This window comes from Pseudomyrmex gracilis, unplaced genomic scaffold, assembly GCF_002006095.1.
Source record: "Pseudomyrmex gracilis isolate BER0280 unplaced genomic scaffold, ASM200609v1 scaffold_57, whole genome shotgun sequence".
Classification (NCBI taxonomy): Eukaryota; Metazoa; Arthropoda; class Insecta; order Hymenoptera; family Formicidae; genus Pseudomyrmex; species Pseudomyrmex gracilis.
The window spans coordinates 9,997-30,490 of record NW_018020641.1 but is presented as its reverse complement, the minus strand read 5'-3'; the positions used below and the strand labels follow the sequence as shown (position 1 = coordinate 30,490).

The following is a 20,494-nucleotide window of genomic DNA, read 5'->3' as shown; positions in this document are numbered from 1 at the left end:
AAAGAGCGACGTTTCCTTCTCTCAGGGGGTCTTCAACCCCTAGCTTGACTATACATATAGACATAGATGAGGATTACATCAGCTGGGAGATGCATCGACGGATCACGTCGTCTAATCTCGCGAAAAGTATTGAAGAGCATATTTGCTCTAGTTATTTTATAAATAAAATATTTGAAATATTATTAATATAACATATCAGTCAGAGTTTAAATTAATACACTTTGGATATTTATTTGTTGTTTTTCTTTTCTTATTTCACTTTTTTTTTTAGAGAAAAAGAATCATTAGTTAAACAAAAAATAACATCAAAAAGAAATAACCGAAACGAAAACTTCAATTGTGCTTCGAAACTATTTAACGAAGTTATCTCGAATTGATCGAATAATCTCGTAATGAGAATTATCGTTGGAGAAAAACGAAGGTCGCGTATTAAATCCGATCTGTTCTTTCGTCGGAAATCGAATCCGGATCGATCCCTATTTCCTGGTTGATTTGTGAGATGTTCTTTCTTCGACCTGATTTCATTTTATATAATCTTTACACATTTACGTGTATATAGATCAATTGATTGTCTAATCACAGTGATAATTTTGTTTTATTTATTTTTTCAATTAAACATGTAATTTCCAAATTAATATGCTGTATGCTTTGAAATTGCAAGATATTCGATTGCATCTTCACGCGGTAATAGGCACCACCGTCCATTTTCTGCCGATGCAAATGCCATGATAACACTGATAACAGTAGCTCCGGGTCCGAGAATTTGAAGCGAGATTAAAATGATACATAACTTTTCCAACATCGCGTGTCTTTCGCGCACTTTGCGAGTAAGTAATTTAGCGGATCGTGCGGTTCGTGAGTTTGAGCGCACGTTGGCCCTGAAAATGCGCTCACATCAACGTTCGCCTCAATTGCTCCGGTTGATGCGACCAGGAAACATCGTGCAAATCCACCGGAAGTCCGTTTGCGCTCGCACGCGTGTGTGCGCGAGTGAGCGACCAAGAGTGTACCGTACATACGGCGCAATTAAGCGCAATAAAATGTAATTTTATACTGAAGTTAATGTCACGGTCATCGAGGCGGACGCGATGATCGCAATTGAGTATAATTTAAGTAGCGGCACCGACGTGACACTGTCGCTGCGCCTGCGACCAATTGAGATATGCTGCCTGTTGCATTTAAATGATATTAAGTTAATAATTAATTTTTGCGAGAATGTAATTAGCGCGCGAAAGACGCTTTAAATTCATTCTTTCAAGTTAAGAAACTCGATTTTTCTCTTTATTATGACAATATATTATAAATAAGTTGATGTAGTCGATAATCTGGATCTTCCACTCAACTGCTTCTTTGGTAAAGAAATATAATGCTTACATAAAGCTGTGATACAAATTCATTATCATAAACTGACACACACACACACACACACACACACACACACACACACACAATGTCGAGAAAAAAAACTCGAAGAAAACTTAGATGAATAAGATTTGCTCGAATAAATATCAAGTTGCTTTAATAAATTGTATTGTAAATAATCAAACAAATATTTATTATACAATTATATATATGTACATACAGATATTACGGTAATTGTTAAAATATTATATGTTTATATGTGCGCGTGTGTAACAATTTAAAACTTTGTTTTAATAATAAAAATATTGATGTCAACGTTACAAACAAAATAAACGTAAAATCTATTTTTTTACATTTAAAAAATTTTAATTTACTACTCTGTATATATGCAAATGCTTTCCACAATAATAGTAGAACTAAAGCAACAATTTTTCTTCTTATTTCAGCACGGATAGCGGATGGGACAATCCGTTCAGGCCAGATGGTGATCTGTCCCGGGAAGCTGACGAGATTGTTGAACTGATAAAGGGTGGGAAACCGATCACACCAACTCCGGGTCAGAACGCACCACCTTTGCCAGGCGAGGACACTGGTAAAACTGAGCACGATTCGAGTACCAGTCCGCTGCTCAAATCTGGGAATTGTCATGCCTCGCCGAGGCCCGGCCAGGAAAATGGCAGCGCTCACGGTGGAACTCCGTCAAAGAGCAATCAGCAGCCTGTCAATGAGAAGGTGCGAAGAAGCTTTAAAGATTTTATATAGATAATAATTAAAGTAATTCAACAACTTGAATAATGTAAAAGTAATATAAAAAGGAAAGATCTATTGAATAAAGTTCTAAAATTTAAGATCGAAGAATTTAGAAAAAGAACAAAATATATTTGTATAAATTGGCGACAGATTAAAGACGAACTGTATCTGTCGATTAGGCATCCGCGGCGAGGACTGCGACGGTGGAAGTCGCGAGAATGACGGCACAGGGACCGGGCGACGCGTCCCAAGTCGAGCACGTCACCCTGAAGAAGAAGCCTAAGTGCAAGTGCTGCGTACTGCAGTAATTATTGCGCGACGGAAGCGGCGGAGACGCGTACGCTATACGGACCTTCCTCCACTGTCGGGAGCGCATGACTTCACGAGATCTTCGATCTTCACAAAGTTTCCGAAGATGTCGCGGCTGAGCAGCTCAAAACGTGGAACAAGAAACGCGTCGAAAACGCGTCAACGAAAAAGCAGCTTCTTTGGAGAGAGAATTGTCTCGAAGAGAATACCGATGAACGTTTTATGCAAGAAAAACGCGCCGGTATTCTGAACATAATTTGTTGGAATCACAGAAGAAATCTAGAAGATGACTTGTTAAAAAGAGAAAAGAAATTTTTATCAATAAAATGAGATAGAAATCATTGACAAAGAAAAGCAGAAATATTAAGGAAGACGAGGAACGTGCAATCGCGTATATAAAATAATAATATTAATTTGAGATTGAAATTGAAGAATAAGAGAAAAATAAGTTGCATGTGAGATATCAAAACGATGCTTATCATGACGACGAAAAGAAGAGAACAGAATACCCAGTATTAAAGGTCAGAACTTGAAAGAGAAAAAAATGAAAGATATTAAGAGGCAAATTCTGAGAAGCTGTTAATTCTTGCTGAAAAAAATCGAAATCTTAAGATGTCCTGAAAAATAACGTTGCATTTGTCGCGTGGCATCAAATTCGTTGTATCGATTATCGGATTTGGCGCGGCACAGCGGATACAACAACAATGGAAGTTCTTGTCAAAGAAGATAGAACGTCACCGAACTATCTTCGGCTTCCGGGTTTCCGGATGCGGGAGAGAATTTTAGAATTCACACAAAGAGCAGGAAAATGAGGAACGTCAGTGCGCGAACGAACATTAAACCGCTCGAGACAGAGAACTGGAACACTAGAGAAGTGGAAAAAAAATGCGATGAAAAAAATAGAGAGAAATATATATAAATATATATATATATTATACATACAAAACTATATTGTAGATACAGAATGGTAGCTGTATAGCTTATATGCTTTTATTATCGTGGTTAATTATCGTCAGAATTATTGTGATTTTAAGATTGCATTGTGCGCGTAGAGCGAGAGAGAAAGGAAGAAAGAGTGCATGAAAAAAAAAAATGAGTGAGTGAGTGAGTAAATGAGAGAAAGAGAGAAAGAAAGAAAGAGAGGAAAGAAGAATGACAATGAATGAGATGATTCTAGGTCGAAAAGTGCGCGAGATAAGAGGCATGGAAAGTTTCGCGGAACATAATTCGTCCGTTAGATCTCGGTGCGAGCAGAATACGTTCGCCGTTTATGAGAAACCTAATTCAGTGGCTTCGATGATCGTTGATACATGTGAGGAATATGCACGTTAAACGTCGCTGTGTACAGAGTATGCGTACCACACCTCGCTGCATTTGCGAGTTCTTTGATCAATTTGGAGTCTCGTTAAGATCTAATACTATTAAAGACACTCTCACCTTGATCGACGGCGAAAAAAAAAAAAGAAATGCATGAAATGCCGAAAGAAAGAAACCGGATCGTTCAAATGGTATGTCGAAGATACTATTTTCCTAATTAACGAGCCGCTCGGGGAGGAGATCTCGGTGCCTCCCCGCTTCCGCAGTGGCAATTTTTAATGGACGAAAGCAATTTATATTGTGCGAACTAGTCGAGAATATTGGGAGGTGTTAAACTCTTCGTGGCGGCGATTTAAAACCTCTTTATAACGAACGAATGTTTATAATTGTCCATTAGTAATCTTGTTGCAGTATATTGCACGACATAAAAGCGCATTATTGTAATCAAGATATAAAATTTGTTCAAAATATTTTTCATGTCAAATTTGTAAATTTATAAAATATGCTTTTTGTTAAATAGTATTAATAATTTTATAGCAATAACGCAATTTTAGTCTCTTAAAAAAAAAAGTAGAGAGAAATGCAAATGTATATATAAATATTTTTATTTTTCTTGTTCTTTTATCTGTTTTGTATGCCGTGCTCCTTTATAGCTTGTGTTATGCCTCGAAAAATAATCCAGAAGATTTAACGAATCCCTTAAATATTTCGCGTGCCGCGAAGAGCCGATCGAGCGCAGTGTGCGCAGTGTGCGCAGCGCAAACGAGAGGAATCTGTAAACGCGCGCATACCTACACATGAGAACCTCTTAACGTCTGTTCCCACGCAAAAATGTTGACTCTGCTGAGCTTACAGATATTAAACGAATATTAAATGTCTTGTTAAAAAAAAAATGACGTGTGAAGATTGTATTAACACTGACCAGAGTTGATTAGCATTACGAGGCCTACAAGGATAGCTCCAGAATATCATGAATATTAATTGACAGTTAAAATCTTAAAATCTTAAATTCATGAATGAAAGAAGATAATTTTAACACACCTTGTATTTATATTTCTTCAGAATGATAACTTCAAATGTAAATTTATGAGATTTTTTCAGCAAAACAGAATCATAATTTGTAAGATATGCAAAACTTGATAAGCTCAGTTTTGGACCTGTTCGTGTAGGCCGTCCCCAACGGATCACTCCATTCCTTAGCTCTCTTCCGAAATTAAAAAATTCCATGTCTTTCAAAATGAAATGCAAAATCACAACAATAAATAATGACTTGAAGAGAAAATGTAAATTAGATGTCAGTCGAGCCGTGAAAATTACGACTACGCTTGTCATTTAATAGACTGTCTTACGGGAAGTTGACTAGAGTACCTGGATTACGTAAAGCGAATTATTTATTGAGTGCGCGAAGTGGCTGACACCAATTCAAAATATCTTTCGACATCACACATCAACGTTAAATTTACTTAATAATAATTAACAGTCATTCTTGCTGATAAATATTATACATATTGTCGAGTCGCTTTTTCACCGAGAAGAAAATTGTTTTTTGTGTGTGAAAAAGTTTACGTTAATCGATACTGCAGACGCGAGGATGCATCGGATTGAGGTTTGTCCTATATTTGCAGCGGGATGTATTTTTCTACGGACATTAACCACCCCGATAGTTGGCGTCTTGCCAGTGATTGATTTTTGGTGCAACGACCTCTCCAGATATTTTATCACTTTAATGTGTTTATTTACGAATAACGCTCTTTTTTCTTGTTATTATCATCATTATTATTTTGTTATTTTTCGTAAGTTAATAATAATAATTAATCTTGATTTTTGTGCTAATTATCATAAAGTAACGCCGGCTACCTATTATTATCAATACAAGTAAGTGTGTCAACTCTATAATCACACTCTCGTGATACTCAGGTGACACGCGTGCTCCAGTGCGCACTACTCACCCGTTTCATTCACTCACGACGAGCATCTCGCTCATCTTCATAACGTACTCGAGCAATAGTTAAAAATAACGGCGAGAGCAAATACGCCAATTATCAGAGACAACAGAAGGGGTTCATAACTGGAGTAATTTGACCTATATAATCTCTAACACAAAGGCCCATACTTTGTTGTTTATCTAAATTTTTAAAATATTGTTTATATAATTTTATGCATTTTGCTACGATATATGTGATGACGTACATCTCTCTCACACTGTGGGTTTTAGAAAATTTCTTATACAATAAAAACTGTATAATTATTTAAGAGAGATAAACAAAAATGTTAAAACAATATATCATTATGTACATAGCTTTTGATCATAATTCAATTAATTCTTATTACATAACTTGAGAATAGACCACTCTGATACGTGAACTTTCACTACACAAGAGACTCTTGAGGCATTTATCATATATTATTGTATATTTGTAATTATGTATTGGATTATTAGAAAATATTCCGTTTTGTTCGGAGTCTTCTACCCACATGACAGAATGTTGAGCAAAGTAGTTCTTCATAAAAATCTTTACTTCATTTTGCAATTGGACAGAAATTATGAAATCATAATAAATCGATGATTTAATTTGAAATCTTTACCGTCCACTGGAAGATGCTTTCGAATTCTTGCATAAAACATATACGAGTTACACAGTACTCCATTGGCTTTTTTCACATAGTACATTCTGTACGCTAAAGATCAGAAAAAATAATACATAGATTAATGTGTTCCAGAAATTAGCATTTAGATACATTTTTGTTTGAAAACTAAGTAAAAAAAAAAAAACGAATTTTGTTCTAGACTTTATTCTGTAAATCTTTGTTATATCTGTGTTACATTTTACGAAGAAAAGTAGGAAAAAATAAATTATCAGTTTATCAGAACAATTATCTCAAAACAATTTTTTATGCATTTTTTCTAAAGTGAAAAAAAAAAACAAGAAAGGCCGTGAATTAACGCGTTCGCTTAATTAACATTTTAGGCGAGCCGCGATATATTCGATATATTATAGAACTTTCTGCATTGAGGTTTTCAGTAAAAATGCTGAGATAAATCAGGATAAGAGGTAAGTCGCGCGCCTTACGGTCACGATTCACTCTGTAACTCCGAGCCAAAAAAATTCTCGATGAACGCGCGCGATATTTTATTTATATCTCTCGTAGTGGGTTGCGTGTGCTGGACTATAATTTTGCGCGTACGTTGCGCAACAATATTTTTGTACATCTTTACCTCTCGAAAGTCTTCACAACGAGGGGAGAGAGAAAGAGAGAGAAAAGTTGTATCGAACCTTTTACTAAAGTTATGCAACTTGGAGAGTGATGGCGTACGTCGCATTTCATTCTTCGTTACATTACACTGAATAATCTCAGATTACTATCTTTCTCTAGTTTACAAAATTTCATCGTCCTTCGATTAGTCTTTTAACTGACGAATTAATTTCGTCACGTGGTTGTGACTCTTAATTCCGGGAGAAAGAAAATCTTTAATCGAAATCCAAATTACTTATTGTATTATACATGCAATTAATTTTTATTAAAGGAAAATTCTCTGATTTGTTTCATATCTCTCATCTTGACGTTATACAAAAGACTTTGGGTCTTCTCTATAATAACTTTGGCCTTTTTGCTTCTCGACTAATTTGATATCTTTGTTGCGGTTGCTTGATTCAAACGCTTATTTTTCGATGCGATTTTAATTCACGGAATCGATATTGACAGAGGTGATCAATCGCTACCGTTAGTAGATTGCGGAATGCAGTGGGTTAGGCATCGCGGTAACGTCGCAACAGAGATAAAATGTCAGCAAAAGCTATGGCGTATCCTATTAAGAGCGAGAACGCATCCTATTAAAGGTTCAAGAGATCGCATTGTTTGTTCGCGTTGCCCTTAAAACGAGCCAGATCGACAGCGGGTTCGTCGTGACAACGGTGGCCTTTAAATTGGCAACGATAATTCCAACGTGTCGTCTCGCTTTTCACGGTGCACGCGCGTGCTTTTGGGATTATCCGTTTACGCACTCGTAATGTCACTTTGCGCCGGAAATCAAAATCAAAATCCGCGAGATGCGGAAGAGATAGCGCGCGCTAAGTTAATTCTCACGAGCACGAACGTTTTTTAAAAGCAAATATTTAAATTAAAGAAAAAATGTAAATATGTGTATAAAATAAACACAAAAATGGAACAATTACTTTTTCTATCATATTTCGCGTGCACGTTTGTTTAAAAACACAACAATTCTATTGATAATTTATAATTGCATCAAAAATTCTGTTATTTGAATGTTATGTAATTACATAAGAGAAAATTATCTTAAACTAGAGAGGAACTATCGTTAAAAAAATCAAAAGCTGTCTGAAATGTCACTCACCCACCATCGACAAGTATAGAGGATCGTTACGTGACGCTCTCCGTACCGTCAGTAAAAATCGTCCATATTTCTTGAATAATCTTTCGATTACTGTCAACCACGGCTCGGGTTTCGGAACAATAATCTCGGGCTTGTTACTACACATAAATAAACAAACACACGTGCGCCTTGCACACGCAATAGATCAGCAGTGATCGTTCAAGTCGTGAATCACAATTAGACGGTAGCTTGAAGAGATCGTTCTCTTCGTTGATGATGATCAGGGGAGGGAGAGCGCGCGAAACACGTCGTCACCATATATATATATAAGGTTCGAGGGATGCGCAGGAGCACGGATCCGCTAACAGGACTCGGTATATATAGCTCCGTTGTAACGCAAAGTGGCCGCGATTGTCGAAGTGCCGCGTGCTGGGTGATGTAGTGCAAAGTGTCTTCTTCATCGTCATAACTGGTCACTATGGGTCATCGTGGGATTGTCCACTCGCTAGTAAGTATTGCAGAGAGAAAGAGAGAGAGAGAGTGAGAAAGAAGGGGAGGAAAAATTCTAACGGCTGCGTAACACGCGCGAAGAAAATTCTATCCTTCCGATGAGGATAGAGAGAAGAAAAGAAGAAGAGAGAGAAGAGTTGAATTTTGCATATTTAACACATGATAATAAATTTTTATATCTTTCTAGAGTTTATATATGTATATATTTACATGCGATTTAAACGAATTTCAAGGATTTTGCTTTTTTTATTACTCTAAAATTTATTTATTTATTTTTTTTAAGGTCATTGAAAGTTAAAAGTAAACTACAATCATTATAAAAATATATAGCAATCGTAATTATATTTTGTAAATGTTTCGATTATAATTATTCTCAAAATTATTTTGACTATCATTATTGTGACCAATATCTATTATTTTATACATCTAATAATTTTAATTGTTTTAAATATTACGTTGGTATAGAAAAAAGAGAGGGAAAGAAATAAGTTTAAGATCGTTAAGTGAGCAATTTATATTCGATGTTGCATTCAGCAATAAATGTAAGAGAGAAGATAACGCGGATGCATGTCATCGTAAATTATTTCTCGTCGAAGTTATCCACATTGAAACATGAGGAGAACGCTACCAGAATCCTTATAGAGTGTCAGTGTGCTATTATACAAATAACGCACAAGTCGCTCGTAAATATATTATTGCTGTTGCATTACACACGATGCATTTGCACCTTTGCAAATTTTTACGTCCTCGTTAAATGAATCGTTACATCGCACTTGCGGCGCATCCGATAAATATATAAAACGAAATAAAAAGTATCAATCAATATTTCTGAAGTCACACGTGCGTTAAATTGCAAGATCTATGCGAACGCGTGTTCTATCTCATCTTTCAAAGCGCATCAAAATGTTAACACGACTTTGTTAATCCTTTTTTTTGAACTAGTAGTGTGTTAAATTTAGATTTAAATTATATATATTATATCTAAATATTAATTTATACGTGTAATGTAAGTGAGTAGGTTGTCGATAGGTAAAAAAAAAAGGAAAGATTAAATAATCACCGATACTTATGGTTATAAAAACGAGTATAATTGTACGTTATATGTTAACAAATGAAATGATTCCCCGCGGATACAATCTGTCGTCCCGATCCGTTCGCGTCGACGGTTGCCGGTGATCTCCCTGAACGATCTTATCGAGCGTTATCTTTGGTTTTTTGAGAGATGTTTTTCTTGAAAATCATTGGCTAAATCCGCTCGCATGTTGTATACAACATATTCAAATTTAACCGATCGATACCTAATCGATACGGCGTGGGTTAAAAGTTAGACAAATATTTATCGCCAGGACTGTCATGCAAACAAAATACAAATTCAAGCTTAGAACTTTTCAGCCGTCGTATGAACATTCGAAAATAAGATACAATACGCAAAATACATTTTCATTTCTTACAATAATTCTTCTCTGCAGTAATATATACCGCTTTAACTTGTATATGTGTAAACATAATATCATATTACTTGATAATTAATTCGACAGCGATTAATATCGCTAATTAATGTCGTGGTTGGCTTTTACAAATCTTTAATAACATAATATAAGGAGATTCTTTCTCTCTCTCCGTCTATCTGCTTGCTTTTCCTTTCAAATGTATATGTCCACGATTACTATAAGCCGTTGGATTAATAACCGAAGTATGCGCAATCGTTTCAGGAACCAGTTCTATCTCCAGTATATGAAAAATACCGTCCGCGGTTAAACATCGGCTGTCTTCCATAATATACCGCATTGTCGAGGGTTGAAAGTTCATCTCCGTTGAAACGGCGCGTTTCGCGAAATTCTCGTCGCACCTTCCCGATGATCGTCCGTGCGATTGCATCTTCACAACTCTCACGGGCCGGTTATCAGGCCCTGAAGCGTTCGAAATGTAGGCCCGATTGGTGGTCGGTCATCGATCAAGTAGAAAGTGTCCTTTTCCAAAGGATCCACCCCCACCTATGTGCGCGATTATCCAATACACCGGTCGCGAGGTCATTCTCGAAGATTCTTCTTGTCTTCATAGATGTGATTTATCAATCTTAGAATAAATTACTTAAAGGAAAATGATCTTTCTTTTAAAAACTTATAAAGGAAAATGGTTTATCATAGATTATCAATATATACGCACAGAATTCAAACAATATTTATTTTTTCTAAACAAAACCAATAGATTAACTTATCTGGAATATATAATTTCCACAGACTTGGTGTTTGCTGTCGTTCTCGGCATGCTTTGCCGAAAAATTATCTTCGAATCAAAAAGCGCCGCAGTTCGCTCGCGGTTCTGGTGGTCTGATCCTGAATCCGCCTTTCGAACGTGAACCAAAGACAGCCGCAAGTCCATCAATCTCTACAAATATCATTAACGATGAAGATGGTGTTCAAAGGCAGGAAATCGCCACTTTGAAACTTGTGGATGGCGAATTGGTCCGAGTTGTGGAAGGTTCTTATTCCTATAAAAGCCCCGAGGGAATTCCTGTTTCCGTTAAGTAAGAATGTGTATAAATTTTATTGTAACAAACTTGCGTTTCTCGAATTAATCATTTGAGTAAAAATAATTTATTGGCTATTTTTATATATCAGATTTTTTTAGATTTAGAGAAATACAAAAACAAAAATTGACTGAACTTTTTCCGGATTTTTTTTTATCGTTGTCTTTTTATTTCCACCTTTTACTTTCGTATTCAACGCGTGGAACGGTTTTTATGTAATATTTCAACGATATCTTAAAATCTGTATTTCTTAATGCTCGAAAACAAAAATACAAAAAAACAAAAACAAAATAAATAAATAAATAAACATAACGAAATCTTTCCCAAGTTACGTCGCGGATGAAAATGGATATCGAGCTGGGTTTAGACTGGGTGCTGCAGCGATCGGTGGAACGAGGCCAACGGGGCCACACATTGGACCTCCCAGAGGACCAGGAGACACAACATATATACCGCCAAAGACTAATGCTGATCGCAGTTACTTACCACCACACTAACAATCAAACAAGTTCGCCTAAACAGTTTTGCATAACAATGTAAAATGTTGGGTAAAAAATGCGCTTTTTTCGTCTTTCAAACAATTAATTATATCTACAGAAAGATATATTAGAGAAACATGAAGTGTAATTTTTAATCTCTTCCGTTTTTTTTCCATTATATTTCCTCTTATATCTTATGCATTGTTATACACAGTTTTTATATTCCTAATATATCACATAACTATTTACTTAGGAAAATATAATTCATTTAATTATCATCGTATTAAGCATCTGTGTTACGATATACTAATTGCTGTGTATAAAAATTGGAAGAAAAAACTCAAAAGTACATATCGATAGTACCATTACGCAGCTATAATTATTATTGTCTCTCTCTTTCTCGCTACAGTATGACGCGCGTTATTCTTCAATACAATGTGTGTGTGTGTGTGTGTGTGTATTAGGACAATTTGGATTTTACCGATAAATATCCATATATGTATATATGCAATGTATATATGCTGTTACTATATGTATAGTAACAGTATTTTTATGTGCTTTGAAAAAAAAAACAAAATCTTAAATTCAACAAAATAAAAAAATACGATATTTCCATAATAGTGTTTATACTTAGGTTTATATACTTAAACATATTATAATATAAAATACTTATTATTATAATTAATTAATATTACGTTTATTGTATTATATTAATTAATACAGTAGTGCCTTGCTAACTTTTTCTTGCGAGCGGAAAGATGTCGAGAGAAGTATTGTTCCAAAAATTGCCGGCTGTCATCTTTGATTGGCTCGATCATTGGCTCGACTGCCGCAAAGTCATCCCTATCAATTCGCGCGAAGCCTCGGCAAAAGACTTCTAGGAATTAATGAGGATGACTCCTGGCACAATACCAAAGAAAAAATTCGACGCGTTAGCGAGGAACTACCGTATGATTAATCAAGTATAGTCTTATTTTTGTTAACAATAGATACATAAATGTAATTCAATATGTAAATAATCATTATAAAAATTTATGTTCTTGTTATAAAAATTATTTTACTCTAATTTCTCTAAATTTGTTTCTCTAATTAACATAATTGTTAGGCGGACAATTAATCGAGCTGCTCGACATGGTTGCGCGTGCTCTAATCAACTAATCTTTTCGAGAAACCTGTTGTTATTTTGAGTACAGCGAAGTGCGCCGTTCTTTTTGATGACGTTACATGAAAAAAAAATAGAGGCAAAAACTTATAACAAGTGTTCGACTCAATATCTCATTTTACAAATAAATCATAAGATTATTGGATTAAAGTGTTACAAAAAAAGTTGGACACATTTGACAATAACGTGTTCACGTCTTACAATAATTTGTGATTATCTATTTATTTATATACATGTACTTATATTCTATATCTTATAAAAATAACAAATATTTTTGAACTTATCCCTAAGTTTTTATTTTTAAAATTTTCTGTAAAAATCGCAAACTTGATGGTAGATTTTCTTTTGAAGATCTTTTTTTTTTTAAATATTTGCACAAAAATATATGGTTTTGTATTATATCGATGGTTTTTTGTATTATAACAATGTGAGCATTTGAAATGTCTAGCTGCCACGATAAGTCGTATAACCGAATGGACTCAATAAAAGAGGCAGATGATAGTGAGTATTTGGATTCTTTGCGTCGATTATGATTTCGATAAATGGAAACAGAGTATCTATTTTCCTCACTGAAAAATATTTATCAACGTCATAATGTATCTTGTAACGACCGGCCGGACAGCTTACTTTGTCCACCAAATCATTACAACGGCCTTCTATATTTGTAGTGCTGAAAGCAAAATTGTAAAAACTTTACATCTATACTTTTATGTGATCCCTTTGTATTGTTGCTTTGTAATTACTTGCAATTTAATTAATAATAATGATTATGTTAAATAAGAAGTAAGCAAAAGAATTAGTAGAAATTTTACCTCTCATTCAAGAAGGTCCATTTGCCGTCCATCAATTTGTATACACAAACTTGCAAGCCAGCGACCGGAAGTCCTTTAGTAGAGTCAATTACATGTGTTGTAAGATTCATCTTTTTATATTCCCTTTTTAGTGTCTGCTTTCCAAAAGAAATCTGAAGTAAAAACAACAAAGGTAAATTAAACTTAGTTCCACATAAAGACAAGCAACGCGTTATGATTGTGATTTTTTTTGGATTGGTTAGCGGGTTCGAAAAGAGAAGAGAGAGAGAGAGAGTTATTGCCTATACACCATTCCTCGAACTGTAAATAGATTTAGATTCTGCAAACGGATTCTGTTTGCAAATTCAAATTGCGTGCATAAAGCTGTTATCCAACCAATACAGCAAATCAATAAATTAAGCGCAGAATATATATATATATTTAATTTAGTTTTCTTATTTTATAAAATTCTGGACGTTTAGGATGATCGTTTGATCATCTTTTCGAAGCTCCAAAATCAATTAACAAAGAAGCAACTTAGACCAGATTAAATAACCTTTCTTACTTTTCTATTCGGAGTTTTGGTTTCACAAACAACCGAGATCTGGCTAGTACCAGGTACAGGTGACTCTCCGGTGCTCGGTGTAAATAACGTTTGATTAATGTTGGAAGTTGATCCCAAAGCAACGGACAACTTTGTCTTATCTGTTTCAGTGACCTTAATTGTTCTTGTTTTTGAGTCGTTTATGGTTGGTTTGTTTTGGAGTTTGGTAAGCACATACTGTGTGCCCGGTTGGAATGAACCTCCACTTAATGTAAATGTCTTGCTGCCGCACATTAAAGTAACAGTCTTGTTTGAATTATTGTTATCGATCTTAGACGTGACTGCTTCAAAACTGATCGGTTCAGTGCCCGAATCTAGTATGACTGATGAACCGGCTGGGACTAAATTAATATTTATATCTTCTTGCTGTTAAATAACAAATCTAGTTAAGCATAACAAATATTCGTAAAAGCCTCATTTTAGTATCCAACTGATAAAAAAATAAGATCATTGAAAATAATTAAAATTTTAAAAAATTGAGAAATTAATTTTTCGTGTTTCGAGATATGCACGACGCATGTGCATTTCTATATTCTTCGAAAAAAAAACGTAGAACCATCTACTTACAGATTTTTCTAGAGATCTTTTGTTGGCTTCCTGTATTGAGTTTGCTTCTTCATATGTCTCTGTTAACGTCTCTTCTCTATCGGAAATCATAGGATCCGTAGATTCTACCACCATTTCTACCTCCATCTCTAAGTTGTCCATTTCTTCTCCTTCTTCATCTAAATATTCGCTATGAACATGAGCCATTGCTTGGGCTAAAGGATCTCTACATTTTTCCTGTATAAACAAAAAACGATAAATTTTTACAGAAGCGCATAATATTATCTGTTTTTTTATTAATAAATATAACTTAAAGCATAAATTACCTCAGGCAATTTGACCTTTTTTACTATAAGTTTAGGATCGTCCTCATCAGACTGCAGCTGTGCACAAAGATCATCAACTTCTTCTTTTTGTACATATATTTCTTCATCCTTGACCATTTCTATGCTTTTGTCCTCATTAACTTCTTGATTTTCTAATATATCATCATCTAGTCTTTCTACAACATATTCAATTTCTTCATCTTCGTTTTCTTGATCAAGTTCTTCCTGACTTTCATTCATATCAGTCTATAATAAAAGGAAAGATAATATATTATAGCTTTTGAAAATATTCATGAGAGGAACTATATTTATATTTTTTGATTGTAAACATACTTATTTTTTAACTATGCTTAATATAGCCAAAAATTGAATTTTTTACCTCGACTTCTTCCATGTATCCTATTTCAGGTGTATTGATATCTCCTTTATTCTCACTAATTTCCTCCTTGTGTTGCAAAGCTGAACGCTGATGCTTCATTGTGCATGTATGTTTCAATAGTGATAACCGATGTGCATGTAAATTTTTTTTACAATATTTACAATAAGCACGAGTTGGCTGAAATGGTACCGAAGTTAGCCATCCTATAACAAAAATGTAATTGTTTTTATCGTAAAAAGAAAACTATACATAATAGATATGTATAGTGTGTTATATGTATAATAGATATGTATAAAATCCTAATTGTGTATATATATAAAATTACTAAATTATTAACATTAATTATATTAAATATTTTTATTTTTGTCACTTAATAGGTTTTTGTCAAAGTATTGATAATAATTAACTACTTTTATTTTTGTCTAAGAAAAAAACCACTTAGATACTTTTTATTTTATACTTTTTGGTTTTTTCATTGTATTATAATTTGTTTCATCTCGAGCTGTTATTAATATTAATTATTATTAATTAAATAAATCTTTTATTTGTCTCCAAGTAATAATATTAACATATATAAAAAGTCATATTATATTGTACAAGTGTCAATAAAATATTGAACATTTTTTGTAATTTTTTCCCAGATAAAAAATATCTTCCTGGGAATGTTTTATCATATTTTTCTCTAAATAAAAGAGATACTTTTTATTCAGGCTTTCTAATTTATTGAACTATGTATTTGAACACAAAATATTATTTTCAATTCACAGTGAAGCTGTGTAAATTGTAACTACTTGGCGCGAGATACTATTGATAATCAGCAGGGTCTCTTACTCCATCACTTTTACCAACATGGCTGTACTGCAAAAGAGGAGAAAAGTTGGCAAGAGAAACTTGCCAACAAGAGTGGGAAGAAAAAGTAGACTGTATTCTGCTCTTGGAAATTTCTAGATATGTTACAAGATGATTCCGCTTTCTAGATGAATGAAGGAAAAATTGAAAGGTTTCTTTAATAATAAATGAAAGAAATATATACATACACAAGACGATTGTTTTCAAGAAACATTTTAGTCTACCTGAAAAAGTTGTCAGCTATCTCTCTGCCGCCATTTTATCTCTCTTTAATAAAGAGTTGCAAGAAAGAAATGTATGCACATTTTCAATATGGTTAGATTAATATGGCTTATGTTAACTAAAACTGTTTTATCTTGTTCAATACAACAAGAAAATTTAATAGCAAGAGCAATGCCAGTTTAGTTTTTACATACGTACAACTATATTACTCATACATGTTATAAATGTACAATATTTTCCATTCTTTTGCACGTAGCTTTATTGTATATGTATCTATCATACTAGTAAGAGAAGGTTCTAAATAACTAGTTCTTCTTTGTGTGTTCGACTTCAAAATTCGTACTAGTTCTCTTTTATTCCTATATTTAGTATACTAGTAACTAGGCAGGACAAAAGCAGAAAATTTATTACACTAAATGTGGGAATCTCGTATCATGTCGACAGAATGGATTGGTGATCCATGCGATCCCTAGAAATGCAAAGAACCCTACATAGATTGGGACACTTCAGATTCAAAAATAGTAATACCTCGAAATTCTGGCATTCTCTCCCAATCTGTTCTGTATCGCTGCGTGTAGACTCGAGTTTTTGCATGGCTTATCCTCCCCGTTGGCGTGAGACGCGGCGTATCTACCGGCAAATTCGTAGTGATGATCGTCACAGGTGAAACGTGAGACTCCATTGTCGATTATGCGCCAAATCAAATTCGATGATCGCGTACTAATATATATTAGAGGCTGAGAATACCCTAAATAATTAGTAATTTTTCTCAAGCCTGATCAAATCACGGTTAGCCCGAAAGTGAAAAAGTCCATAATTGCGTTCTCTAGCCTAGCATCCGAGTTTAACTCCCTAGTCTTTATAATAATGGCGACTACTCCTTCAACTGTCCAACGTCACTCTGACTGGTAACAGGAGAGACTGCGAGAGAAGGAACGTGCGGTGTGCACTGTGCAGCACTAAGATGGAGGGACAAGTTCCCACCAAGCGGAATTGTCTTGCGCATGCGTTAATACATAAAGGTGCCTTTTCACACTGACGCTTGTCACTCAGTTTAAGGTGCATTTTCACGTGCCGCTGAAACCAGAGTTGGGCACGTATTTGGCTAGTCTACAATGGGTGCGTTCGTCTTGCACGTTTTTTCGCTTATAGCACTATTGCACTACTAACAGTTTCCTTAAGCCTGTTCTACAATAAGTCGTATGTCGCTGTCGGATGACGCTAGTCGTTTGTCGACAGTCGATGATCGGTAGTTATTGCGACAATCGTTCTACAACATTGTCGCAGTCGGATAGGAAAAGATCTTTTTTTCCACTCATCAACTATGAAGAGTCTTTAGAATAGTATGTATGGAGCAACCTTAAATAGCCAGCTGAGCTATATTCGTACAAAAACAAATAAAAACTTTTGTTTATGTCAAGTGATAAAAAAATCTAAACTATGAATAATTTAAAAAAAAAACAAAGTTTTTTTAAATTCTATAATTAATTTATCAATAGTTACTGTGACATACGTTGATTCCATATTATTGAAAGTTTTTTTAATGAATTTTAACTTATTTTCAACTTCAATCGTGTCAAATATGTGGAAATAAATAAGGTTAAGCAGTATGGAATGATATATTACTAGAAAAGTCATTAGGTTAGGGTTAGGTAAATGTTTTGCTGTTAGTCGCGAGTCGCCAAAAGATGAAAGTTGGTCATCTTCTGTTACGACAGCGACACTCGACTTACGACAGCTTTCGATGACACGCGCCAGCTCAATACGCATGCGCCCGACATCCGACAGCGACATACGACTTATTGTAGAACAGGCTTTACAGGAATTGTGTGATATGATATTCTCATCTTCTGTAAAAGATGAATTATCATCTTCGACGATTGATACGAGATTTTCTGAGTTTTCTTTTCAATTTAAATTTATATCGTTTTCCCCTTGCTTTGTAAGTGCAAACTCTCTAATTTCTTGCATTTTTTGCTTTGCGAATTCGCTGTCTGAAAATATAATAAATATTTTTATTTTATTTTAAACACAAAGATATTTTATATTCTCATTTATTAGTTTTCACTTTTACTTTTATTTTCTTATAAAAAAATATAATAAGTACTATAGTACTTCATGTATTCAATACAATACAATTTTTACTACAGAGATATTTAGAAATAAAAAAGAGAACATATAGAAAACATATTTAATAAAATAAATTGACCTATTATGAAACGTTGTTTTTCTTCTGATGATAATTTTATGTAATATGTATCTCCACTAATTGTATCTTTTATTGTGATGCATTTCATTTTGCTTTTCTTACTTATTTTGTTTTTTCTTCTTGATGTACTCTTCAATTCGAGTTTTATCTCCTTTCTGTCCTTTTCTAAAATAAGGTTAAGTTTTTCTACATTTTAAAACTTTTATGTTTGTCTCTCTTAAGAGCCGTCTACAATGGAGAGTTGTAGGCCGTAATAGTAAGAAATTGACCAATCACAGACAAAGTACAGAAGAATAATCGATTGTGATTTGTCAATTTCTTACTGTTACAGTCTAAAACTCTCCATTGTAGACGACCCTTTAATAGTACTTACGCTATAGGAGACCTACCTATTTCGAGATAGCGCGTTTGGTTGGTTTGGTGCTGTTGTGGCTCAGTGGATCGAGATAGCGCGTGATAGCGTGACCATAGACGTATAATATATAGACTGCGCGTTTGGCTGAAAAGATGTCTTCAACGTTGAGAGAGACAACATACTTTGAATAGTAACTCTTTCTCTGTCTATCAATGTTTGTGGTGGGATCAGGGCCTACTGTTTCATACCACCTAACCTACCATCACCCCTTAATCTCTTTCACTCTTCTTCATTCCCACTATTTTTCTATCCCCACTTTTCCACTACTATTCTATCAATCAGCGAAGACTTCTTTTTCCCCCACTATTTCGCTAGACAAAGATGAGGCTACTATTCAACACCAGCTGTCTCTCTCAACGTTGAAGACATTGGGTGTGTTTAGCCGAAGTTAGCGCTACGTAGCGCTACGTAGCGGCTTCATGTAGCAGTTGCAAGTGCTGCGTTACTTCTATAGAACATGCTGCGCGTAGCAATACTGTCCAGCAGAAGTAACGCAGCAATTGCAACTGCTACATGAAGCCGCTACGTAGCGCTACGTAGCGCTAACTTCGGCTAAACACACCCATTTTCTTAACATGGCAAATGTAGAGAACGCGCAGTCTATATATTACATAGACGTATAATGACATTGGACCATAGAGGTTATACTCATGGAGAGGCCCTGCGACCGCAAGGAGGATCGACAAAGAGAGATATATTTTTCTGTTTCAACTGTGGCCACTTCTTATAGAAGAGAATAACAGAGAACACGGAGTGGGGGAGCCACAGTTGAGACAAAATATATCGAAATATATCTCTCTTTGTCGATCTTCCCGGCGGAGCCCTTTCTATGGTTAGCATATAGGCAGGGCCTCTCCATGAGTATAAGCTCTATGCATTAGACGCAGCTCTACTCCTATTTAGATGGAGAACTCCCATTGTATACTAGCCATAATGCGGAACTGTCGTGATTGATCGTACACAACGCGTCAATGAATCGCGGAATAGGTGCGGGGATCGGGGGGCAAGCGGGGCGGTTGCTCGTAGCGCCAACGAGCGCCGTGCGAACTAACTAGTAGCAATCGGTTGTCCACAACTACGTCGTGTCGATAATGTAACTGCTCTTCTTTCCTATTTTCTTTTCAAAACGTAAAAGTATTGGCCATTTACTTAATATTTAACATTGACAAATAAAAGCTGCAGATCTTGCTCGGTTTCTGCCGACAATCTGATGTCAAGTCATGTTAGCAGATTCTGCTCGGTTTCTGCTATCAATCTGCTATCAGATTCTGTGAGCAGGCTTTGCTAGCAGATCGTAAGCCTAATGCGGACATAACAGATGCCAATTTGCTCGCAACTTTTTAGCAGGGTTGGGAAGTAACGCGTTACTTGTAACGACGTTACCGTTACAGTTACTTTTTT

At 35.0% G+C, this 20,494-nt stretch overlaps 3 protein-coding genes and 1 long non-coding RNA gene across 7 annotated transcripts in view; 2 read left to right on the top strand and 2 right to left on the bottom strand.

Annotated features, from left to right (window-relative positions):
- LOC109853971 overlaps positions 1–3,884 on the top strand; it is a 53,604-nt gene extending 49,720 nt beyond the window's left edge. For all 3 annotated transcript variants that reach the window (XM_020426596.1, XM_020426597.1, XM_020426598.1), the window contains 2 exons: positions 1,809–2,094; positions 2,292–3,884. In XM_020426596.1, coding sequence (XP_020282185.1) covers positions 1,809–2,094; positions 2,292–2,420 — 415 coding nt within the window. In that variant the 3' untranslated portion in view covers positions 2,421–3,884. The remainder of the gene's footprint in view (positions 1–1,808; positions 2,095–2,291) is intronic.
- Positions 3,885–8,443: 4,559 nt separating this feature from the next.
- On the top strand, positions 8,444–12,898 carry LOC109853963. The gene is made up of 3 exons (XM_020426579.1): positions 8,444–8,579; positions 10,822–11,108; positions 11,440–12,898. The coding sequence occupies exons 1-3, from the start codon at positions 8,550–8,552 to the stop codon at positions 11,606–11,608; spliced, it is 486 nt and encodes a 161-aa protein (XP_020282168.1). The 5' UTR covers positions 8,444–8,549; the 3' UTR covers positions 11,609–12,898.
- Positions 12,899–13,037: 139 nt separating this feature from the next.
- On the bottom strand, positions 13,038–15,453 carry LOC109853962. The gene is made up of 6 exons (XM_020426578.1): positions 15,399–15,453; positions 15,020–15,265; positions 14,715–14,930; positions 14,109–14,513; positions 13,565–13,716; positions 13,038–13,422 (listed from the first exon to the last, which is right to left on the bottom strand). The coding sequence occupies exons 1-6, from the start codon at positions 15,411–15,413 to the stop codon at positions 13,197–13,199; spliced, it is 1,260 nt and encodes a 419-aa protein (XP_020282167.1). The 5' UTR covers positions 15,414–15,453; the 3' UTR covers positions 13,038–13,196.
- Positions 15,454–15,459: 6 nt separating this feature from the next.
- Positions 15,460–17,399, bottom strand: LOC109853964. 2 transcript variants are annotated; one of them, XR_002250168.1, is made up of 4 exons: positions 16,998–17,399; positions 16,472–16,938; positions 16,230–16,371; positions 15,460–15,601 (listed from the first exon to the last, which is right to left on the bottom strand). It is a non-coding gene; the product is annotated as an uncharacterized LOC109853964 (long non-coding RNA). The 2 variants fall into 2 exon arrangements; XR_002250167.1 differs by lacking the exon at positions 16,230–16,371.
- Positions 17,400–20,494: the final 3,095 nt, after the last annotated feature.

Coding starts and splice junctions, on each gene's coding strand:
- LOC109853962 (XM_020426578.1), bottom strand. Junction 14,931..15,019: donor AAAAGGTCAAATTGCCTGAG/GTAATTTATGCT, acceptor TTGTTTATACAG/GAAAAATGTAGAGATCCTTT. Junction 13,423..13,564: donor TGGACCTTCTTGAATGAGAG/GTAAAATTTCTA, acceptor TTTTGCTTTCAG/CACTACAAATATAGAAGGCC.
- LOC109853963 (XM_020426579.1), top strand. CDS start 8,550: ATGGGTCATCGTGGGATTGTCCACTCGCTA. Junction 8,580..10,821: donor GTGGGATTGTCCACTCGCTA/GTAAGTATTGCA, acceptor TAATTTCCACAG/ACTTGGTGTTTGCTGTCGTT. Junction 11,109..11,439: donor GGAATTCCTGTTTCCGTTAA/GTAAGAATGTGT, acceptor ATCTTTCCCAAG/TTACGTCGCGGATGAAAATG.